General features: G+C 42.3%; 1 protein-coding gene across 1 annotated transcript; it reads left to right on the forward strand.

Annotated features, from left to right (window-relative positions):
* Window positions 1–273: 273 nt before the first annotated feature.
* On the forward strand, window positions 274–2,704 carry TRIL (TLR4 interactor with leucine rich repeats). The gene has a single exon (XM_054060467.1). It carries the CDS (start codon window positions 492–494, stop codon window positions 2,616–2,618), a length of 2,127 nt encoding a protein of 708 aa, XP_053916442.1. The 5' UTR covers window positions 274–491; the 3' UTR covers window positions 2,619–2,704.
* Window positions 2,705–21,041: the final 18,337 nt, after the last annotated feature.

Raw genomic sequence — 21,041 nt, forward strand, 5'->3', positions numbered from 1 at the left:
CAGCCCTATCTGCAGCCCATGTGGCGAGGACTCAGCCGCAGCCGGTTCCAATCCCTACTTTCCCACTTTGCGCCCCTGCTCGCAGCCGGGGCTGAGCCGAGCCACGAACAACCCCCCCCTCCCCGCTCCATCCGATCCCCCGCTCCCCCAGGGCACAGTGTGGGAAGTACGAATTTCCGCTGACTTTTCTCTGCGAGTTTCGGAGCCCGTTCTTTCTCCAGCTCCCCGCTCCGCCCCTGACCCCCCCTACCCCCGCCCCGCTCCGCCCCCGGCAGCGCCGGACGAGCCGCGGGCAGCCTCGCCGCTGCGCACCGCGACCCCGACCCCGCCGAGGGGCGGCAGAGCGCGGGGGGAGCCGCCTGCGAGCCCTCCCGTCCGGGAAGGTGCCGGCACCGCGCCCCGCAGCCTGCCCGGCCGATCGGCGGCGGCGGGGGGGGGATGCCGGAGAGACACAAAGCCGACGGGGGAAGCAGCCCAAGGCTCGTCCCGGGATGGGGGCGCCGCGCCGGGTCGGCCTGATGGTGCTGTGGGGCTCCGTCCCGCTGCTGCTGCTGCTGCTGCCCGCGGCCGAGCCCGTCTGCCCCGAGCCGTGCGACTGCCAGCAGCACCAGCACCTCCTCTGCACCAACCGGGGCCTCCGCGCCGTGCCCAAGGCTGCCGCGCCCCACGACATCCTCACCTACAGCCTCGGGGGCAACTTCATCGCCAACATCTCCGCCTTCGACTTCCACCGCCTGGCGGGGCTCCAGCGCCTGGACCTGCAGTACAACCGGATCCGCTCCCTGCATCCCAAAGCCTTTGAGCGCCTAGGCCGGCTGGAGGAGCTCTACCTGGGCAACAACCTGCTGCCGGCACTGGCCCCCGGCACCCTCAGCGCCCTGGCCAAGCTGCGCATCCTCTACGTGAACGCCAACGAGATCGGCCGCCTCAGCGCCGCCTCCTTCTCCGGCCTGGGCAGCCTGGTCAAGCTGCGCCTGGACGGCAACGAGCTGGGCTCGCTGGGCGACTCCACCTTCTCGGGGCTGCCGAACCTGCTGTACCTGCACCTGGAGTCCAACCGCATCCGCTGGCTGAGCCGCGGAGCCTTCGCCGGACTGGCCAAGCTGCGCTTCCTCGACCTCTCGGGGAACCAGCAGAGCTCCCTTCGCCACCCGGAGACCTTCGTGCCGCTGCAGTCGCTGCACACGCTGCTGCTGGCCGGTAACAGCCTGCAGGAGCTGGCCGGGGGGCTCTTCCAGCACCTGCCCGCCCTGGCCAAGCTGTCTCTCGGCGGCAACCGGCTGGCTCACCTGCCCCCGGACGCCTTCGCGGGGCTGGGCTCGCTGAAGGAGCTGCGCCTCGAGGGGAACCTGCTGAGCCACCTGCCCGCCGCGCTGCTGGAGCCGCTGGGCAGCCTGGAGGCGCTGGACCTGAGCCGCAACGCGCTGACCGCCCTGCACCCCGACGCCTTCGCCCGGCTCGGCCGTCTGCGGGAGCTCAGCCTGCGGGACAACGCGCTGGCCACGCTCCCCGGCGAGCTCTTCGCCTCCAGCCCGGCCCTCTACCGCCTGGAGCTGGAGGGGAACGCCTGGAGCTGCGACTGCCGCTTGCGCGGGCTCAAGCGCTGGCTGGGGGCATGGCACTCGCGGGGACGCCTGCTCACCGTCTTCGTGCAGTGCCGCCTGCCGCCCGCGCTGGCCGGCAAGTACCTCGATTACCTGCAGGACGCGCAGCTGCCGCCGCCCCCCGACGGCGCTCCCTGCCCCGCCGCCGCCTCCGCGTCCCCCGCGCCTCTCGCCGAGGCGCTCGGCGGCAACGCCAGCAGCGCGGGGGCAGCGCTGGCCGCCTCCACCGCCCGCCTGCAGGGGGCGCCTGGCCCCACGGCGGCCTGGCCGCGGCGAGCGGGGACTCCGCGGGCCTCGGCGGGCGCCCCGCCGCTGGTGTCCGACCCGTGCGCCTTCAACGAGCTGTTCCTGTACAACCTGTCGGTGGAGGCGGTGGGCTCCAGCTCGGTGACGGTGCGCTGGGCGGTGCGGCCGCACCGCAGCGCTCGCCCGCAGGGGCCGCCGCGGTTCCGCCTCCTCTTCGACCGCTTCGGAGCCGCCGTCAAGTTCCAGCGCTTCGTGTACCTGCCCGAGCGCGGGGAGCCGGCGGCCACGCTGCGGGAGCTCCGCCCGGACACCCCCTACCTCGTGTGCGTCGAGGGTGTCCTGGGCGGCCGCGTGTGCCCGGTGGCGCCGCGGGACCACTGTGCCGGGCTGGTCACCCTTCCCGAGGGCACCCGCGGCCCCGACCCGCAGCTGCTGACGCTGGCGCTGCTGGCGGCCAACGCACTGCTGCTGGTGGCGGCGCTGGCAGCCTGGGCCTCGCGCCTGCTGCGCAGGAAGGTGCTGGGGCGGCGGCGCAAGGCGGCGCCCGTCCACGTGCGCCACCTCTACTCCACTCGACGCCCGCTGCGCTCCATGGGCACCGGCGTCTCTGCCGACTTCTCGGGCTTCCAGTCGCACCGGACGCCTCGCGCCACCGCTGCCTGTGCCCTCAGTGAGGCCGACCTCATCGAGTTCCCCTGCGAGCACTTTGGGGACAGCGGCGGCACTCGCCGCGGCGACGACCACCTGCTGCAGCGCTTCGCCGACTGAGCCCGCGGGGACGTGGCTTCCCATGTGGGAGGTGGGTGTAGAGACCTGCTGTGAGCCACAGCTGGCGTGGCGAGGGGACGGCGTAGCAAGGGAATGGTGTGGCGAGGGGACAGCGTGGCGAGGAAACACCGTGGCGAGGGGACGGTTTGGGCTGTGCTGTGTCACAGCCTCCAACGGGGAGAGCTGCCGCACGGTTGCTGCTGTCGGCCTCCCCCATCTCAGGCCAGGGTTGATGCCTGTGAGACAGATGTCCTCAGTCACCTCTGTTGGGAGGTCGCCATTATCTCAGAATATCGTCGCCAGCCCAAGCGAAAGCCTAGAGTGGGGTATAACCGGTCCTTGCCACGAGGAGAGCAAAACGGTGTGAGCTGCTGCCAACGGCAGCTGGTGCCTCTCTTACGTGAACTCAGCCTTAAATATAAGTGTAGTGTTTTACAGGTGGTTTTCTCAGACTGGAGCAGGGACTGGCAGTTGCCATGAGCAGCCCAGCCCTGCGCAAGGGCTCTTCAAACAGACATTTTTAAGGTGCCAGCCCTTCCTAACAAAAACTTTGGACTGAGGGTCATCTTTTAACCTTGTTACTGTTGAACTGTGCCACCTGCGAGTGTTTTGTGCTGAACAGCTTGAAGGCTGTGCCATTTTAACTCAAATAGAATGTGAGGCAATTTAATGTGCTCAAGTGTGTTCTCATACTTTTTTGTAACAGGAAATAATAATGCAGCTGCTTAGTTTTACAGGAATATGTTGCTGACACCACTAGGAAAAACTAACAGTTTTGTAATATGTTTACAAATTAGCTATTTTTAAATTGTTTTTGAATAAATACTGTTTGGTACTTGTACACATTAATGTGTGCTGTAGTTGGCTGGGTCCATGATGGTCAGTAGGTCACTGACCGTCACATAATCCATCTTCATTTCTAAATGGGTGGATGTGCAGGTGAAATGTTAATGGATAAATAATATTGGTGCCTTTCTTCAGAAACAATAATAAGTAAGAACATTTCAGGAATGTGAAACAGTCTTTATCTTAACAGGCAACTCTCTTAGCCTTATCCTACTAAAGTTAGAAGCTTTATGTACCTCACTGTGAAATAAAACATTTTTGTATATTAATCTAGATTCTGTGTTTTGTGTAGCTGAGTGAGTATTGCTGAAGTTAAACTGTTGTACAGTAGTATACGATGTTTGAGTTGGTTTGTTTTGTTTATTTTTAATTTGAACTTTGCTTTTGGTTTTAGAGCAATGCTAATCATTTTGTGATCAGTTGCTGTCTACTTTCTCCTGGACTTTACTTTCCTAAATATTTACAGAATGTGGTTCTGTTACTATGAAATATGGTGGTTTAGTTTACATTAATAATTCTCTCTGTGTGGTCTAGAAGTGAGCTAATTAAAAAGGTCCAAACTGTGGTTAGGCTTCAAATGCAAATGATGTAGATGGAGTTCAGTAAATAGTTGAGACCATTTATACTACTTCTGCTCCTTTGAATTTAATATGCAACCTCAGATGAACTCTTGTGGAAATGAATGGCTCGAAGAAAGTGTTAGTGGACTATGAAGACATTCATCTCAGTATCCCACATTCATTGCTGACCTGAGGTGTTCATGACTACAAGTTGTTTATTACCATAATTGCAAGTAAGCGATTTGGGTTTTTTCTTTTTTCTTTTTTTTTTTCCTCGTTTTTTTTTTCAATTATTTTTCAATTTTTTTCAATCTTTAAATTCAAATGAGAGGCAAGGAGACAGTGTAGGGATCATTTGTTTAATCTTTCCCTTTAAATGAAGAAAAAAAATTATTTAGGTCTTAATTCTTGAGCCAAGAGCAAAAAGTCCTTTGGCATTTCATTTTGACAGGCAGCAGCTTTCATGAATATCGGGGGCCAAACTCAATTGTCAGTGTATAGATTAAAATTCATAACTCTTATAAGTACAATGTTAAATGGAATTAAAACTGAAGGAATCCAGGATCAGGTTTTATTTTTGTTAAGAACATTACATCTCTGTTCTTTTGGAACCCTGCATGCTTTTGGCCATTTATTACTGACTGTGGAATACACCACTGTTTGTTGTTAGAAATGCAGTGGGTATTGTTGAGTAAAGCTGTGTATCACACTAACATTAGCTCTATCACTGGATATTCTTCCAATGGGAGATGCATAGATGCTGTACATGGTTATAATCAATTATATCAATAAAGCCATTTGCTGAAAGAAAAATGATGTCTTAGATTGTATCTCATAGTGCGCTGCTCTTCAATCACGTGCTGGTTGTACCTTCTTTGTATTACTAGGACTGCTGTTTCTTAGGACTGCAGAGAGTGCCTCATCGTTCATTCTGTCATGTCTTTTCACCATACATTATGTTTCCTATTTTGGTTGTAATGTTTGGATAGTGCAAACACTAAAGTAATTTACGTGATCAGTTCTGAAAAAGGTAAGTCACAGCCTCGAGATAAGAGTAATAAGGTCCTGTTACTTATCAATGCACTAATGATCCTTTCTAAGCTAAATAAGAAATCGTTGGGATAATATATTTTTTTAATACTGATTGCAAATTACACTTCTGAGGGATTTTCAGTATTATCAGGCTGATGATAAAAGTGTATTGAGCATATACACATTGTTTAAACTGAGAATTCACTCCTGCATTTTTTAATTTCTACAAACATCTGGCAAATTGTTGCAATAAAAAGGCTGCTTGTTCCAGCCTGGGAGAAGTAAATACATAGATCAATGCAACAACAACAAAATATGGGTAACAGAATTAAGTTGGTGACTTCTTGAAAGTCACATGTACTGTAATTCTAAGATTTCTTAGGCTTTCTGTCCAGGTGTTACAGATTTTTTTTTTCAAGGGGGGAAGCTGTACTAGCAGGTGATTGAGGAAAGCAGTGTCAGTGGCATTCAGTGTCTGAATCATGCAAATATTACACGGCTCTATTGTTACCAGTACTAAAGTATTTATACGTATTTGTGTCATTTTTCAAGTCATGTCCTTTCTGCAGAATGACCATAAAAACAGCCCTTTCTAAATGGGTTATTCTGCCAGCAATTTGTGCTCAAAACGTTTCTCCTTCCAGCAGAGAGAGTTTTAGTGCCTTGTGTGCTCCTAGAATCCATGCAACTTGCAGAAGACTGAAATGGTTGCTGTTCTCCTGCTGAGTAATTACCAAGCAGATTATCTATGAAAGATGAAAAATTATCCAAATATTGTCCCTGCAAATTAAGTGGACGACTGCTGATGGGTCTGCAAAAGGTACCAGGTTTCCCTGGAGGCAGCACTGCTTGGATCTGCCGCCTCTGCCTACCTCCAATTCGCCCCCAGCAATCCCTGACCCTTCCCTGCAGTCAGCTGGCACTGTTGTTTGTGCAGCTGGAAGGTGAACTGCAAAATTGACCCTCCTGGAAAATAACCATTCCTCATATCTTCCCTCTCCCCTAGTTTTCCACCAGTCCAATTTCTTTGATTCTGCTAAACTCATGCAGGTGTTGGAAGTTGTGAAGGTGCAGTGCAAAGGCAGGAGAAACCAGTCAAAGATGGGAAGCTGCTTAAAACCATCTTAGGTAGTCTTGATACCCACTGTGTCTGCAGCTTAGGAATAGCTAGACTATTCACACTAGAATAAAAACCCTATGCAGATAATCGACCTTTAGTGGAAAATCATTAATGATCTGCAAAACTGAAAATGCTTAACTTTTCTATGAGATTGTGGAAACGTGGACGTTTCAGCACAGGGCTAGAGAGAAATAATCTCTATATGGGCTATAATGGTGTCAGTGAAGGTCTGCGCATGTGTGAAAAACCCTCGTTGAAAAGCACCAGTTGACTGACTAACAGAGCCTGCATTAGCACTGTTGGATTTATAAAAATACTGAATTCTTTCTGCAGTGCTATCTTTAGTTTTTCACAATGCATTGAGAATGCCACGTTTTAAAATGCCATCACAATTTAAACCACATTATTACCCTTACAAGAAGGGACCTGGTAAATTACATATTTTCTGTGCCTTTACCTTCCTGCTCCTTTGTTGGAGAGATTTGGAAAATGAAGAACTGGGAGGAAAAAAAAAAAGTCTACTCCAGTTCCATCAGGATATTTATTTAACTATTAAACCTACATTTAGATGGTAGTGTATGAGTCCACAACAAATAATTTGTTTTCATGAAAATGTATTTATTTGCAGAAAACTCCTTCAGTGGTCAAGAGAAAGGCTACTTCAGTTAAAAAAACCTGGCTGCTCACACTGATTTGTGTTCCTCTGGCCACCAAGGGTGTGCATATGTCGTGCGAGGTCCACAAGCGAAGCTTTGCTTTAAAAAATTATTTAAAAATCAAATCAGATTAATCAAACAGATTATGTGTACCCAGTGATGAACTTAATTTTTCATCTGGTCAACTATTTGAGAGCAGCTGTTATATAAATGTTGATCTATAGTCTGGTATTTGTTAAGTAGAAATAGGGAATAAATGTAAGGAAACTGTGTGTGTGCTGGATGCTATATTTCTTCTTTTTTCCTTCATGCTAAATATAGCGTAGTTTTGGCAGCCTGTCCAAATACTGCTGTTGTGTTTTTCTCCATAAAAAGTTGAGTTTTCTCAAGAGCATGTTTTAGTTCCCACAGAAATTAAATTCCCATAGAAAAATAGCCAATTGTCTTTAAACACAAATATTTATCTTAATATCACTATACATAAATTTATTTATATAGATTCTCTGTGATACATTGCTTAAAATAAATTTATATTTTTTTTTTTTTTTTACAGACAAGGCTGTGAGAATTAAAATGAATAATACGGTATGAATAAATGGCTGGAAGAATACTGCCTGAAAACACAACAGAGATATTTACTAACAAAGAAGAATCTGAGACTTTAAAGAAAATGTATGAGTATTTATATTGTGGTACATATTCATTTGTTGTTCAATTTTTAATTTGATGATCTATGTGTATAAATTGTATGTCATGGAAATAAGCTATTAGTCCAAGGGTGGGGATGTCCCTGCATGCCTAAATCTTAAAAGCTATTAAGCACTACTAAGAAAACTGGGTGCTGTTAAAGGTATTAATTCTTACTAAAGTATTACCTGTTTTTTCCTATGCAAAGTTCATTTGAAGTTGGTTCCATGCAAAGCAGCCCTTAACTAATACATTAAATGATGTCTCTTCACTTCAGAGAGAGAGCTGCAATCCTATTCCTTACTTTACCAAAGTTTTTTAATGTTCAGACAAACATATTCTCAAATCACATTAATTCTTTTTTTTTCCAAATAATTCAGGTTTTTGTATATTCACTACTTCAAAATGCTTTACTACTCTTAGGAACTCCATCCATCCATCCATCCATCCATCCATCCATCCATCCATCCATCCACATGGAACTTATACCGAGAAAGAATCTGAGCAAACATTAGAGCAATCTTCTCGGTCAACGTATGTGTAGCACTTCGTAATGTAGCAAGTGCACAGAGGTTGCAAAGTGAGGGGGGTATTTTTTATAATCTTATGAGATTGAACAACCAACAAAACATTCACGCAGGGCTATAGCTGTACCCTCTAACTATGGCAAATGTATTAATATTAATGTTGCACCTTATGCACCAGTCTAGTCTAGTCTGTTTAATTTCATTTTGTCGTGTAAGACTGGAAAAGAGACTTGATCACGAGACCTGAATTTCAAGGAAATACAATGGATAAGCTTTTTGTGAAGTCCTTGGCAGAAATCCTGTTAGCCAGACTTTTGTCTCATTTATTTAGTTAACTTCTCATGTTTGTTTCATTGTCATGAGTGTAGTATATGTTTGCTTCATTGTAGTTAATGTTTATAATTATTTTGAAGGCCTGGATACATATAATAGATAAAAATCATACACAAAAAGATAATGAGAAAATATTTTTTGTTAAGAGGCTGATTTATCTCATGAGGGACAAATATTTAAGGGATGTTGTGAACTTAAAGCTGAATGCCTGTTTTAAGTTAAGAAAGGTGTGTTCTTTCTTTGGAACATGAAGAAGATAGGAAGGTTGTAGATAATTACATTTAATACCTTGCAATAAGAGAAAAGATTGGCATTATGTTAACAAATTGTATTACATGGCGATATGCATGTATCCTGTCTGGATCCAGAAAAAATCACTGAAATGATGTCTATGCTGTCACTTTTAAAAGGAGACATGCTGTTACACTTCTGTAGTTCATCCTGATAGTAGAGAAATATAAAATTAAAATTCAAATTTTTAAATCCATGTTTTAGTACAGTCATTAACTTAATCTGTCACTGTACCATTGGTATTCATTTTCCTCCTATCTTGCTTAATGTTTAAATATTAAAGTTACTTAGCACAGTAGCATTCCCTATCTGGCTACTGTAAAACAAATTTAAATAAGGGAGAATACTCAGTGGTGATACCTATCAGATGAAAGGTGGGACATAATTTTTCTCTAGAGGAATACACTTAATAAAAGCATGCTTTCAGAAAAAAAATTATTTGCTTTGTTTATAACTGAAGGATAACATGGTTTATTTGACATTACTATGTTATGATCTAAATCTTGAACAAGTATACTGCATGACAAGGCTCATATGTTAGATTTACGAGACAATTTGGAGTATTGCTTAGTATATATAGCAGATGTTTTAGCATACTGTTTTTTACACAAACAGCTTGATCCTTCTTCTGTTTTCGCTCCATGAGAGTGAAAAGATGTCAAGACTCTCGATGTAGGTACCCATTGATAATAGGTCTGTGGCAACAGAATAAACTGTATTGTAGAATGTGCTCTAAAATTTAGTGTTCATCTTAAAAAAAGAAAAAAATATTCAGTTCTCAAGTTGATCAGCTTGGAGTGTTAACTGGTATGGAAATGTCTTTCTCAGCTGATAATTGCCAAAGAGGGTGAATCTTTCAAGATTGTTGTAGTAAGCTGTTAACTCTGAAGCCTAAAAATGCCAAATGGTTTCTTTGTTGATGACATTACCATAAGCACACAATTAACTCATTTTCCCCCAGAAAAAAATTTCTTCACTTCCTCTTGTGCCTAAAAAGATCTTATTATTTAAAATATTTTGTTAAAACCTTGAGTTTTAATTTCTACCAGCGGTGCTCATGCATTAGATACTGACAGCATAAAACTCTGCAAACTATTGCAACTTTTTAATATAAGAGTGACAGAAATAACTGAGTGAGAACTGTGCTCCCCGAGTTCCATGTGAACATGAATAAAGTAGTAAATATGTCAACAAATCTCGAACTTGCCAGTGGTTCTCATACGCCCGGTGCAGGTGCCGGGATCCTCACTGTACAGTTCTGCAGTGCTGCTTGTGCCTTCCTTCTTTCTGGTGCTGCACTACCTTCTTCTAACATCTCATTCATGGGCGCAGGGTTTTCTCCAATGGATTGGGGACATTCTGTTCCGCCTGGTATCCAGTCAGTTATTTGGTTTTTCTTTCCTTATTTTAAAAATTCTTTGTAATATGGGAGCTTGTTTGGGTTTGTTTTATCTGGTTTGAAATAGAGATAGTAGACATTTAAAATCAAATCTGCTCTTAGAAAGATAAAGAAGGAATGCATGAATTTTAAATAAATCCTGCTTAAATGGAAGTTATTTTATTCAGGAACAATTTGTCATTGGAATCATTCACTGGGATCCCACTGATACTATTCTGCTGGCACAAAGGGAAGTGCAGAGGCTTCTGGTTTTCCTGCCAGGATGTATCCCTAAGAACCTGAGACTGCAAGATTCCAGTGGGAACTGAAGACATCACTTCCTTCCATTTCTGTGACTTGAATGGAAGAGATTCAGGGTCAGCAGCTTTTTCACTGGAATGGCTAAGAACTTCATTTATGCTATAAAATATATATTGACCTGAGCTGATTTTGTAAGTAAAGAGTTACAAATAGGTTTCACACTAAAGGCAGCATCAAAAACCTGACATTTTGGGATACAAAACCTTCTTGCTTTTCCTCCGTAAAAGCAAAGTCAGCACAGACTGAAGTAACTGACAGTTTGCTCAAAGCATTAACAGCTCTTTGAGGTGTCTGTAACATGCAATTAAGTAGACTTTACTCAGTTAAAATAGCTTCTCATGTATTTTATTTAGGGGTATTTAGAATACGTCCCAAATGGAAAATACTGTTAACTTATAAAGATACTGACCTACTTAGATTTTAGGTTCGTGGTTTAGATATGCACTTGAAAGTGCACCTGAGATGTTCCTGAAATTCAGTCTGTTTGCATATTTGTACTCAACCTGCTAAAATGACCTGACATTCCAATTAGCACAACTGTACCTGGAAAAAGGCGGCCATCTCACTTAACAGCTTTTCACTTTTAGCCTTTTCACCCATACTGTGGTAGAAAATCATCTTACTCTATGAGCCCAAGCTATGCAATTGCTTATGAAACAGGAGAATGGACAGTTTTCCCAGCTTTCCGAACACAGCCAAATTCTAACGACCAGACCAGTTTTGAGTGTTATTTTTTGGTGTTTGTTTTTTCTATTATTGTTGGGGGTTTTTCTGTGGTGAATAGCTGATGGGTTAGAACTTTGCAAATATACTACAGTTACAAGAGTCTAGAAATAGTGACAGCAGTGGCAGGATGCAAACATGTATGCAGTAGAATAATAATTTGGGTCTTCAAATGGGGAGGTCTACAAAATCTGGATGGGCGGAGAACATCACTAGAACTGATTTTAGACCTTTAGAATTTAGCAGTTATGTTATTGTGGTTTTTTTTTCTCCAAAATATAGAACAGGTTTCACCCCTGTTCTATAACCTCCTCCTTCATCTGGCTTGAGTATTTTGGATTAATGCAGCAAAAGTGACTGGAATACATATTTGATGATGCTGAGTATCCAATGTGTCTGAGAAGCTGCAAGTGCTTAGAAAATATTATACCTTAGCAAACCTGTGAAATACAGAATTTGAGAGGTATTAAAGTTCAACACTGTGGATAGCTGTCCAAATTCATGTGTTATCATCCCTGTTCATCGCCTTATTGTGGTTGGCTGTCTTTTGTTTCTCTTTGTAATCTGTAATGAGGTGTCAAATTTTGTACCTCTTACATTGTATTTTGACCTGGTCCTGACTACTGTAGCCTCTCAGACTGCTTTAATCTCCAGAGTGGATGGATAATTTATTGCGTATTGTTTTAATGTAGTATCATATAAATACAAGAGAAAAACGATTATGGATTTAGAAAATGTGTTTCTTGCCTAAAGCTTTACTATGCAGCTGATGATAATCCAGGCAGACAGCCTCAGTGATCTATAATTTGCTCCGATTCTTCAGAAAGACTGCTGCCTCTCTCCTGAGAGGGGAAAAGCTGACAGACTTCTCCCATTCTGCGTTTGTGATCTTTTTGGTTTGGATGGAACTAGTTTTCTACATTTCTTTACTGAAGGAGGTAAAATCCTGACATACAGCTCAGTGCTAGAGCTTTTACTACGTGTACATGGTTTCACATCAAAAAGCTTGGGTAGCTTCCTGTTTTTCAGACAGTGCCTTTTGGACCCCAAGAGGTCAGAAAGAGACAGAAACAGTCAGAAACCAAATTTTTATTCATGAATTTTTAAACCTAGAGTAATTAATATATTACGCAGAATGATTTGGCATCTGGAATAATTATCTTCAAAGACACTAGAGACTTTTTAGGCAGCTTTCTCTTTCTGATGCCCTAGGGATCTGCCCTGCAGAGCAATCCCTCTCTCCCGTGCCATCCCTCTGTGGGATTAGCTTGCATTTCTCAGAAACCTTTGGAGGGTTTTTGCTCCTTGTTCTGTTTGTTTCCTGCTGTATAATAGGCCCCATCCGTATCTTCTCTTTTATTGCCTTATTGGGTTTTTAAACGTCAAGATTATGGCAACTGGGTCATTATGGCAGAGCTGCAAAACTAATGTTATGACCTCTGTGTGTTCTGAAGTCAGGAATTAGGACTGATACTTTATCTGTTTATCTGTAATGCTTAAACATTTTAAACAATCTTTGTTTCATAATTCCTCTGACTTTTTGTGTCATCAAATTCTCAATTTACTCTTCTAAAAAAGTAAGTGGAGTTTTTCTGACTCATCTTTTCCGTGTAAAGTCATTATGCCTGACCCATAAATATAAACTTCCAAAGAGCAAATACTTTGTATCTGAAAAGGTCGAAATGGCATGTATCTTCCTAAGGGGACAAAAGCCCTCTCAATGTATCTAGGAAGACTTTATTAACAATCCATTTAAAATTACATAAAGTTAAATATCACTTTGCAAAAGGGATTGTATTGGAGAACAGAAAGGATGTAACTAAAACTATATTTATTATATATTACTAACATATTTAGACTACAGGATTACAGCATAAAGACACAGTTCTTTACTAAATTAAATTGTTATTCCTAGAATTATTTTTTTTTTGTCAGTGTAAATACATTATGCCCAAGTGGTGCAGCACAATGGATCACAAGGCAGCCCAGTTTTTGCCAGTTTCAATGTATCTACATCACAAGTGAACGTGAGCCAGTCTGCTTCTTCTGCAAAAAATGGATATGCATATTAAGAAGAATTGGTGGTCTAATTTAAAAAGGACTCGGATTAAAAAAAAAAAAATTATTGATCTCTGCCATACAACTGCGATGTTATATTCTTATAATTTGTGACACAGGATGTGAAACTAATTAATTACTGGAAAATGTTCATCTGTGATTCAGCTCCCCCCATTATACTTCTTGGAGTATTACATGGAAAATTAAGCTACCAGAAGGAAACATCTGTTTGTATCTATTAATCCAAACATTTCTGAAATTTAGCAACATAGATTCTTCTTGGGGCTGCCACCTATTATATGCAGCTCTAGAGCAAACACCCAAAGGACACTTGAGGTGACCTTTTGTATCAGATTAAACAAAATAAGAAAACATTTGGCAATCAGACTTCCTCTGCTAGGCCATGGGAAACAGCAGAGCAGAGGAACAGATATAGTAAAAACATATTAATTCAGTCTCATTTGCTTTAGAGGAGTCCAGCAGTAAAAAGAACAACTAACTGCGAAAAATCCGAGATCTCTGTAATTTGGCACCTCTTGAAGTCTGTCTAGATACTCCTGACAAGAGCTATCTCAAGCAGCAGAGAGATGGAGGATGATGAAGAAAAACAAATAGAAAACATAATGTGGGAAATGTTTTTCTTTCAAAAGCTGTTACTTTGGAAGAAAATATCCCCAGTGGACTGCAGTTTTGTATCAGTGTTCCTGTTGCATGTTAACGCACTCTGGCTTTGAATATTTTTCTAAGACTGCGGATTTCAAGGTTCCCTGTGCTTGTGTAAATCTGCAGCTCCTTTGTTTGTTGGTGTCGTGAGTAAAGCTGGGGGAGGAAAACAAACTGTAGTTTCCCAGGGAGGTTAAGTTAGCACAAACCAGAATGCAGTGAAAATACTTGTCATGTTTGCTGGTGGATACTCATCTCTTCCCGCTGTCCATCTAGCACATGGTGGGTAATAGTACTACTGGTAGTATATATCACTGATCCTCGCCACTTGTTGGCAAGGTCACTGGATTATTTATTTGTATTTGTGAATGAATGCATGAATAATCATTTTTTAGTAAAATAGTAATTTTACTAAGAAAATGAGAGGTCTATGATCAAATGACATCCCATTGGGACTATTTTGCAGTAGTTCTATATGCTAAGGCCCTAAGAAGGATCAACTTTAGACCTTCTGTGCACTCGGGATAGTTTGCTTTGCTCAAACTGTTTGTTCAGTATCACAAATAATTCTCTGTTGCAGCCTGTCTGCAACATACTTTGGTCCTTGCTGCTTCTGCTTAGTTGCTCATGCTCAGATCTTGGATTCCTCCTCTGTAAGAACTGCACAACCCCAGCAGGTTTCTTATAACTGGATGGGATGCAAAAGACAACCTCTTTCCACATTCCAGAGCGGAGCACCTGCAAGGAGAGTGGGAAGGCATGAGGACACCAAGGTTTTTGCTACAACCTTGCAGGCAAGAAGCCCAGAGGACAAACTTCAAGACCAGTTGTGTAGCCAGTAGGCAAGGATGGGAAAACAAGATAGGTAGACATTGCCTGGAGATAAAACTGCAGTGACAGCAAGCATGATGGCCAATTAGGGGCTTGGTGAGGAAAAAGGTTTGCAGCATGCAGAACCTTTGACTGGGTTATGAAAATCCAAGGCCAGAAGTGCTAATAGGATTCTTTTGGCCTGCTTAATTGTTCCACTCTTACCTCCCTGTCTAGTAGCCAGGGGACAGAGCTTTTGTTTGGGGTAATTTTTTTTAGATGTAAGGACTATGAGTGTTTCAACACTCTTCCACCACCCCTCTCTTGTCCATCTGTGCATTGAGCAGCCAGAGATCACTGCTGACAGAATTTTCTCGGAAAACAAATTGGCCCATTCGCAGTGTAGGCTGCTATCTTCAGCAACAAAGTCTCATTGTTTATTACTAAGCACATCTAAAAGCAGTTTTGGTATGATCACAGACTCTTCCTGTCTCTGAGGCACCTGGAAGGAGAGGTACCACAGCCAAGTTCCAAGCTTTGCCTAACAGCGTTGCTGCTTCTCTGTTTCTCCCTGCATTTGCTGCAATACATCGCACTTGCTCTGCCAGGCACCTGACACGAGGCTTGCAGCTGTGGGTTGGTGCTGCTAAATGACAAGTAATGGCAAATATCACATTTCTTGGAAATAAAAGTAATTTCTTTAAACACTGCTGAAAGTCACAGGAAACACAGACTGCTGAAGGAGGGGTTTGTGTACACTCCCATGTGGGTAATGGTTGTGTTGGCTGGATGTTGCAGGGTAATTTTTAGCACATGTAGGTGGATTTCTCATGGAGTTGCTCTTCTGCTTAGAAGACAGATGGTGAGATGTAGGTCACAGGATTAAACTTGATTCTTATTTCAGCCACAAAACATGAAAGTAATTGAGTCCTGCCAGTACTTTTAGGGAGTAAATGGGATCTTCTTCCTCTGCTGTCACTGGAAGTCCTGTGCAGATTGCACAGAGGTGTGGAGTGATTCCCTGCTGCAAATGACCCGCCTAGATTGGTAGAAGAGCTCTTGGAGGATACCTGGCTCCAGAGAAGGGGGTTTCTTAGACTCTAAGAGTTCAACTGGTGGTGATGTACCCTTGGGGAACCTGACAGGCTCAGCTCTGAGAAGAGCTCAAGGCACACCACACAATTATTTAAGCATCCTTTTAAACAGTCAGCAGCTGGGCTACTCACTGCAGGCACTATGACTGTAGACTTTGTGCTATCCTGTCTTTGTATACATATCCTCCTCCTTGGACCTTTCTTTTTTTCCCCCCTAAGAGTAAGAGATCAGCAAGAGCCAAAACTCCTATAGATTCTGTGAGGCCAGAGAAGCTGGCTGAAAGAGAAAGCCCTACAGGATGTCCAAAATAGTAGCTGAATATTTGGAAGTTTTGCAACTATGGATAGAGAGAAGGAAATGGGGAAGCGCAAACGCATATATGTTTCTTAAAGTGCAACTCTTATGCTATTTTTTGTCTTTATATCATTTAGGGTTTTTTCCTTCTCTTTCTTTCCTTGACTTCTTATGTTCACCCGTTTTTTTCTGTGTTTTCCTTCTACTTTTTCTCTAACTCCCTGCTAGTGACAGTGTTCACATGCATCTATTAAAGCCCTCACAGTGTTCTTTCTGGCCTAGCATATGTTAATTGTTTATGTTGTATTGCAGGAAAAAAACCCAAACCAGTTTAATTATATTTTGAAGATTCCCAGCATCTCTACTGACAGATTTTTTTTCATGGCAACTTTGATCTCTTTCCCGAGCACAGCCTCTCTCTTCTTCCTTCACAAAAAGTGTGAGGCTTACAAATCAACTCATTTAAGCCCCTTGTAAAGTCTCAGTTCAAGTATGCTTCCTCACAAGTTCATCCTTGGGGAAGTGCAATTTACCTCCTCAGAATTTTTATGTTGTTGTGTATAATTACACAGTTGATACATTAGGATTATAAACAAGCTAGTCATTAATTCGACAATGTATATACAAAACTGGATGACACAAAAAACCTCAGCACACCTTTTCTCTGCTGGAGTTGCTCTAGCAGCCAGTAACATCCATACCTCCAGGCCTTTTCTCCCTGTGCATGGTTCTTCCTGAAAACTACAGATCATTTCTAGGGCAGCCCATTTTCTTTGACTCTTTTCTCATTGTTTTATTTGGATCTCTCCTTTCCCAATACAAGAGCAAATTTATCTCTTTCTCTCCCTTGTACAAACATCCTTGTTCGACTTGGTGAACAAGTTTATACATCTTCTTCATAAAATTTGGAAGTATATTTATTCTGAAATTAGTCATTTGCAATCTCCAACTACTTTCATCGACACAGAAGAAAAGGTTGCTTTGTTAGCTTTCCACCTCCCTGTTGCTCAAGGCATATCCAGTTCAGTAAATGATATTTGGTTTACAGACTGACTGTAGGCTCCTGTGTGGCAGAGTTGTGAAATAATCCTGCTCAGATATTGAATGCTATTCCATAATTATGTCATAACTTCAACTGGAATAGATTTCAACAGGAAAATATTTTAAAATGTTAACATACCTCAGATCCTTAGGGCTTACCTACCTTCATGGGTTATGTTGAAAGGAAGCTTGAGGAAGCTGGAGCTTACTTCAGTACAGCTTTCAATAAATAGTAACACATCTCAGCTGAAAACTAGTTTAAGGTTGTTGGTTCTTCTAGGTTTTTTTACTATTAACATTAACCAAACAGATGAACTTTTGGGGAAAAGTGGAAGGAAAGTAATCAATACAGTTTTAAAAACTGCCTTGAGTATTTGAATACGTATTTGGGAATACATCTACTTGTTAGGACTTGTAGGTGCAAACAGTATTGACTGCATATCTGTTTGAGTACTCACATACTAGTTACCACACCTGGTCCCTGAATGCACCTCCAGTTCTCAGCTCAGGCTGAAAGCCCTGTGGCCCTTCTCATGAGAAGGAGCGCTGCCTCCAGGACTTATGTCCCCACTTAATATTTTCCTTGAAGTAGTGTTGCTTCTCTGGCAATAATTTTTATGTTACTTCCTGATCCAGTTTTCCTCTAGAACATAAATAACAGCATCACCACTTTTCAAAGCACTTAAAGAAATTAAGTGGTTTTCACCATGTTTTCTGCAAGCAAAGTTTTGATAGTAACATAAACTGAAAATACTTCATCAAACTAAAGAAGTTAAAGGATAGAATTAGTAGGAGGTGACTTAAAAAAACATCTAGGCATGGTCAGAACTTTATAGATACATTCTTGAGCAACTGTGTGTATGGGGACCTGCCTGAGCAGCAGTATTAGACCAGATGACCTCAGATTTCTCTTCTAGCCTCACCTCTTCACCTTCTGTGATTGTGTCTTAACTTTATATACATTTGCCTGTTGAAGTAATAACTGAAGCTATTTTTCACCCAAGGTATAAGCAGAACTACTAGTTGAAGATACGTAGGTTTTCCCCCTGATCACACACTCTGAAGTTCATGCATTGCTGAAGTTCATTAGGTGAAAATCAAATACCATCCTTTGTCTAGACATTTTGAACACCTAGTAGTGGTGAAGTGGGTTACTCATTTTTTTTCCCCAGAATGAAAATGTCCTCTTTATAGTCTTTGATTTCAGCTTTTTAACCCTTGAACCTGTTCAGATCACTTTTAGGCAACAACATGTGGTAAATTAGGTAATTCTTTATATCTACTGTCTAGTAACAGTGATTTTCCCACGCTGTACCTGTAGATTCAGTAGATTTTTTTAATGATCAAGATTTCATCTTGTTTCTCAGTGAATTTGAGGGATGATCTGTGGTTTTGAGTGATCAGATATTATAGCTAAAACCACAGTCAGTATTAAAATAGCGATCTAAATAACACGGAAACTTCTGATCAGGTGGCCTCACCTTTGTAATTACTACCTCCTCCTTGGTGTAATCATATCATCACAACAATTATAATCACCTTCAGTGAAAATACAAGCATAGACAATCATTCACATTGGGTCACATCCAAATTGGAAGTCACCAGAGTAATTGCCAGTAATTTGCCCAGCTGCAGTCATCTGTGCTTTTAATTTAATTTTTTTAATTTTTTTTTTTTTGCATCAGTTTTCCTTGTAGTTTCCCTTTGGTTGTGTCTGGGAAGAAGTAGTAAACAATTATAGTATTGGTCTGCACTTGCAGTTACTCTGTTTTGTTTTGGAGGTGTGTTTTGCAGAAATACTGAAGGGAATACAAAAATGGTTTTCATTTACACTTCCCCTGTGCCCTTCTAGAGCCCTCTCACAATGAATAAAATATTCACTTCTTTTTTTTTCCTCCGTAGAGAAGTATAAAGAAGCCTCAGCAACACTGTCAATTCCAGTCATACAAAAATTGCAAGCATTAGCAAAACAGTGGATTCGGTGTTCATTTTAATTTGCTTTCAGTGGTTCAAATTGTACTGGTTTGTATCTTTAAAAATTCCCTGTGACTGAGAGGACTGGAAATATACTTAAAAATAAAGGGAAAAAAAAGAAAAATCTCTTGCAAAAATGTGGTGGATCAAGAGCTGGGTAGCTTAAGGAAAATAGCAACATTTATGTAAAGTTGTAAATTTGAAATGCTGTCACGCAGATCAGACTGTAAGTCTCATCACTAGAACATAGTGCTAGATAAAGAAAGGGAGTCGGTTTTCCAGATGAGGGAAGTCTTATATATGATTTTTTAATGTCTAGCTTCCTGATCAAAATGCAGACTGTAATCTTGGTCCAGGTGATTTTTTTGGCTTGATTTAATGGGTTCTAGACAGTCTTGACAATTTCTCCATATGTTGTAGAGTTCAGAATTAGGTCCCTGACTTCTAGAGATTTTCCTCCTCTTACCATCTGATGAGGCATACTTGGTTATATAAAAATCTTTGTTAATAACAATTGCTGTAAACTGAAAGCAAAAAAAAAGTGGCCTGGCTACACATGATTTTTAAAAAAGTGTGTTCAAGGGAATTAACTTCTAAAGTGATTTTACATGTACATTTGTGCTACAGTTAAAAAATTTAGCTGTCTTGAAAAATCACGTTCAAACATAAAACATTTGAGGTAATTTAATAGTTGGCACTTAAAGTAACTGTAGTTTGATGTTCAATTCAAACCAGATGTTTATTTTTTAGCAAGAAGTCTATTCTGTTGTCAGGGAGAGAATAAGCATTCAAGGTTATGGAGCAGGCATTTCTTATTGCAGTTGATTAGAACAAATTACCAAGAGCTGCACTTCACATCTGAAAGACTGAGGCGTTTATGATCTCAGACCCCAACAATTAAAGAAAACAAAAACAAAGGGATTGAAAGTATACATACTGTGAGCAGTTAAACTGCAAGAATGTTGTGGATCCTAAACAGCTGGATCCAATTTGAAATCAAAAAGTTTAATAGCATAAGCCTGCACATCTTCTTTTCCACTTCTGGGGATCATCTGCCAGATGGAGAAGCCCTCCCTCTCATTTCCTTGCACTGTACAGTTGTGTTGCAGAATAAAATGACTTCATATGCTGGAGCAGAACCAGTACTTTTAAACCAGGGAGAGAGGTACGTCTCTTGGAGAAGATCAGTTTGATGTAAAGGAAACAAAGGTAATAAAACATCCAGCTTTAGTAGTTAAATGCTTGCTGGAAAGTTATTTTATTCAGGTACAAAGCAAGCTGATAACATTGATATAGTACTGAAATCTGCATTCCTGGAAAGTGGGATGCATTAGTCAGATCATGTTTTAAGATTATGGAATCTTAAAATGTGCCCAAAAGTTATTTCCTACTTGTTGTTTTGAATGATAGGTCTCCTGTAGTCATGCTGATTGGACACTCAACAATGGCTCCTCTGCCCATTGTCCAAACTTAAGATTTGGAAATAAATGTAGTAACAGAGAGAAACAGAGAAAGTAACAGAGCAAAACAAAATGTCTTGAACTCTTTGTTCAAGACAGTAGTGATCCAGCGACAGGGCTGGAAGAAATCAACAGCATCCAAGACCTTGCTCTGAGAAGGAGTACAATTTAATGGTCTTCAGGCCCTTGCTTCTGTCTCCAGTCACACACAGAGTCTGTAGAGACCATCTGTGGAGTATTAAGGAATGTAAAATTCCAGTCTCATGTCATGAAAGTTTGCTTCCCAGGAAGATACTGGTTCTGTTGTCTGAGGGATTGTTCATGTACATGAAAGGAGAAGATCCTTCTGTCACATATTTTAATGATGCAAATGAAATAAAGATATCCACAGAGCATTGAGTAGCATTAGTTACAGCCCATTTTGCAGTGAGTGCATGTGTGGGAGAGGAATCATACAGAAGCTGAATCACATAAGCACATTTTGAGTACGTGTGCTGGAACTCCAGCAAATCCAGCTCTAACAACAACTCAAGAGGGAAAGTCCTGCAGATGGC

This window comes from Cuculus canorus, chromosome 2 (genome assembly GCF_017976375.1).
Source record: "Cuculus canorus isolate bCucCan1 chromosome 2, bCucCan1.pri, whole genome shotgun sequence".
Taxonomy (NCBI): Eukaryota; Metazoa; Chordata; class Aves; order Cuculiformes; family Cuculidae; genus Cuculus; species Cuculus canorus.

Excerpts from the sequence above, each read along its gene's own strand:
- TRIL (XM_054060467.1), top strand. The coding sequence starts at position 492 with ATGGGGGCGCCGCGCCGGGTCGGCCTGATGGTGCTGTGGGGCTCCGTC.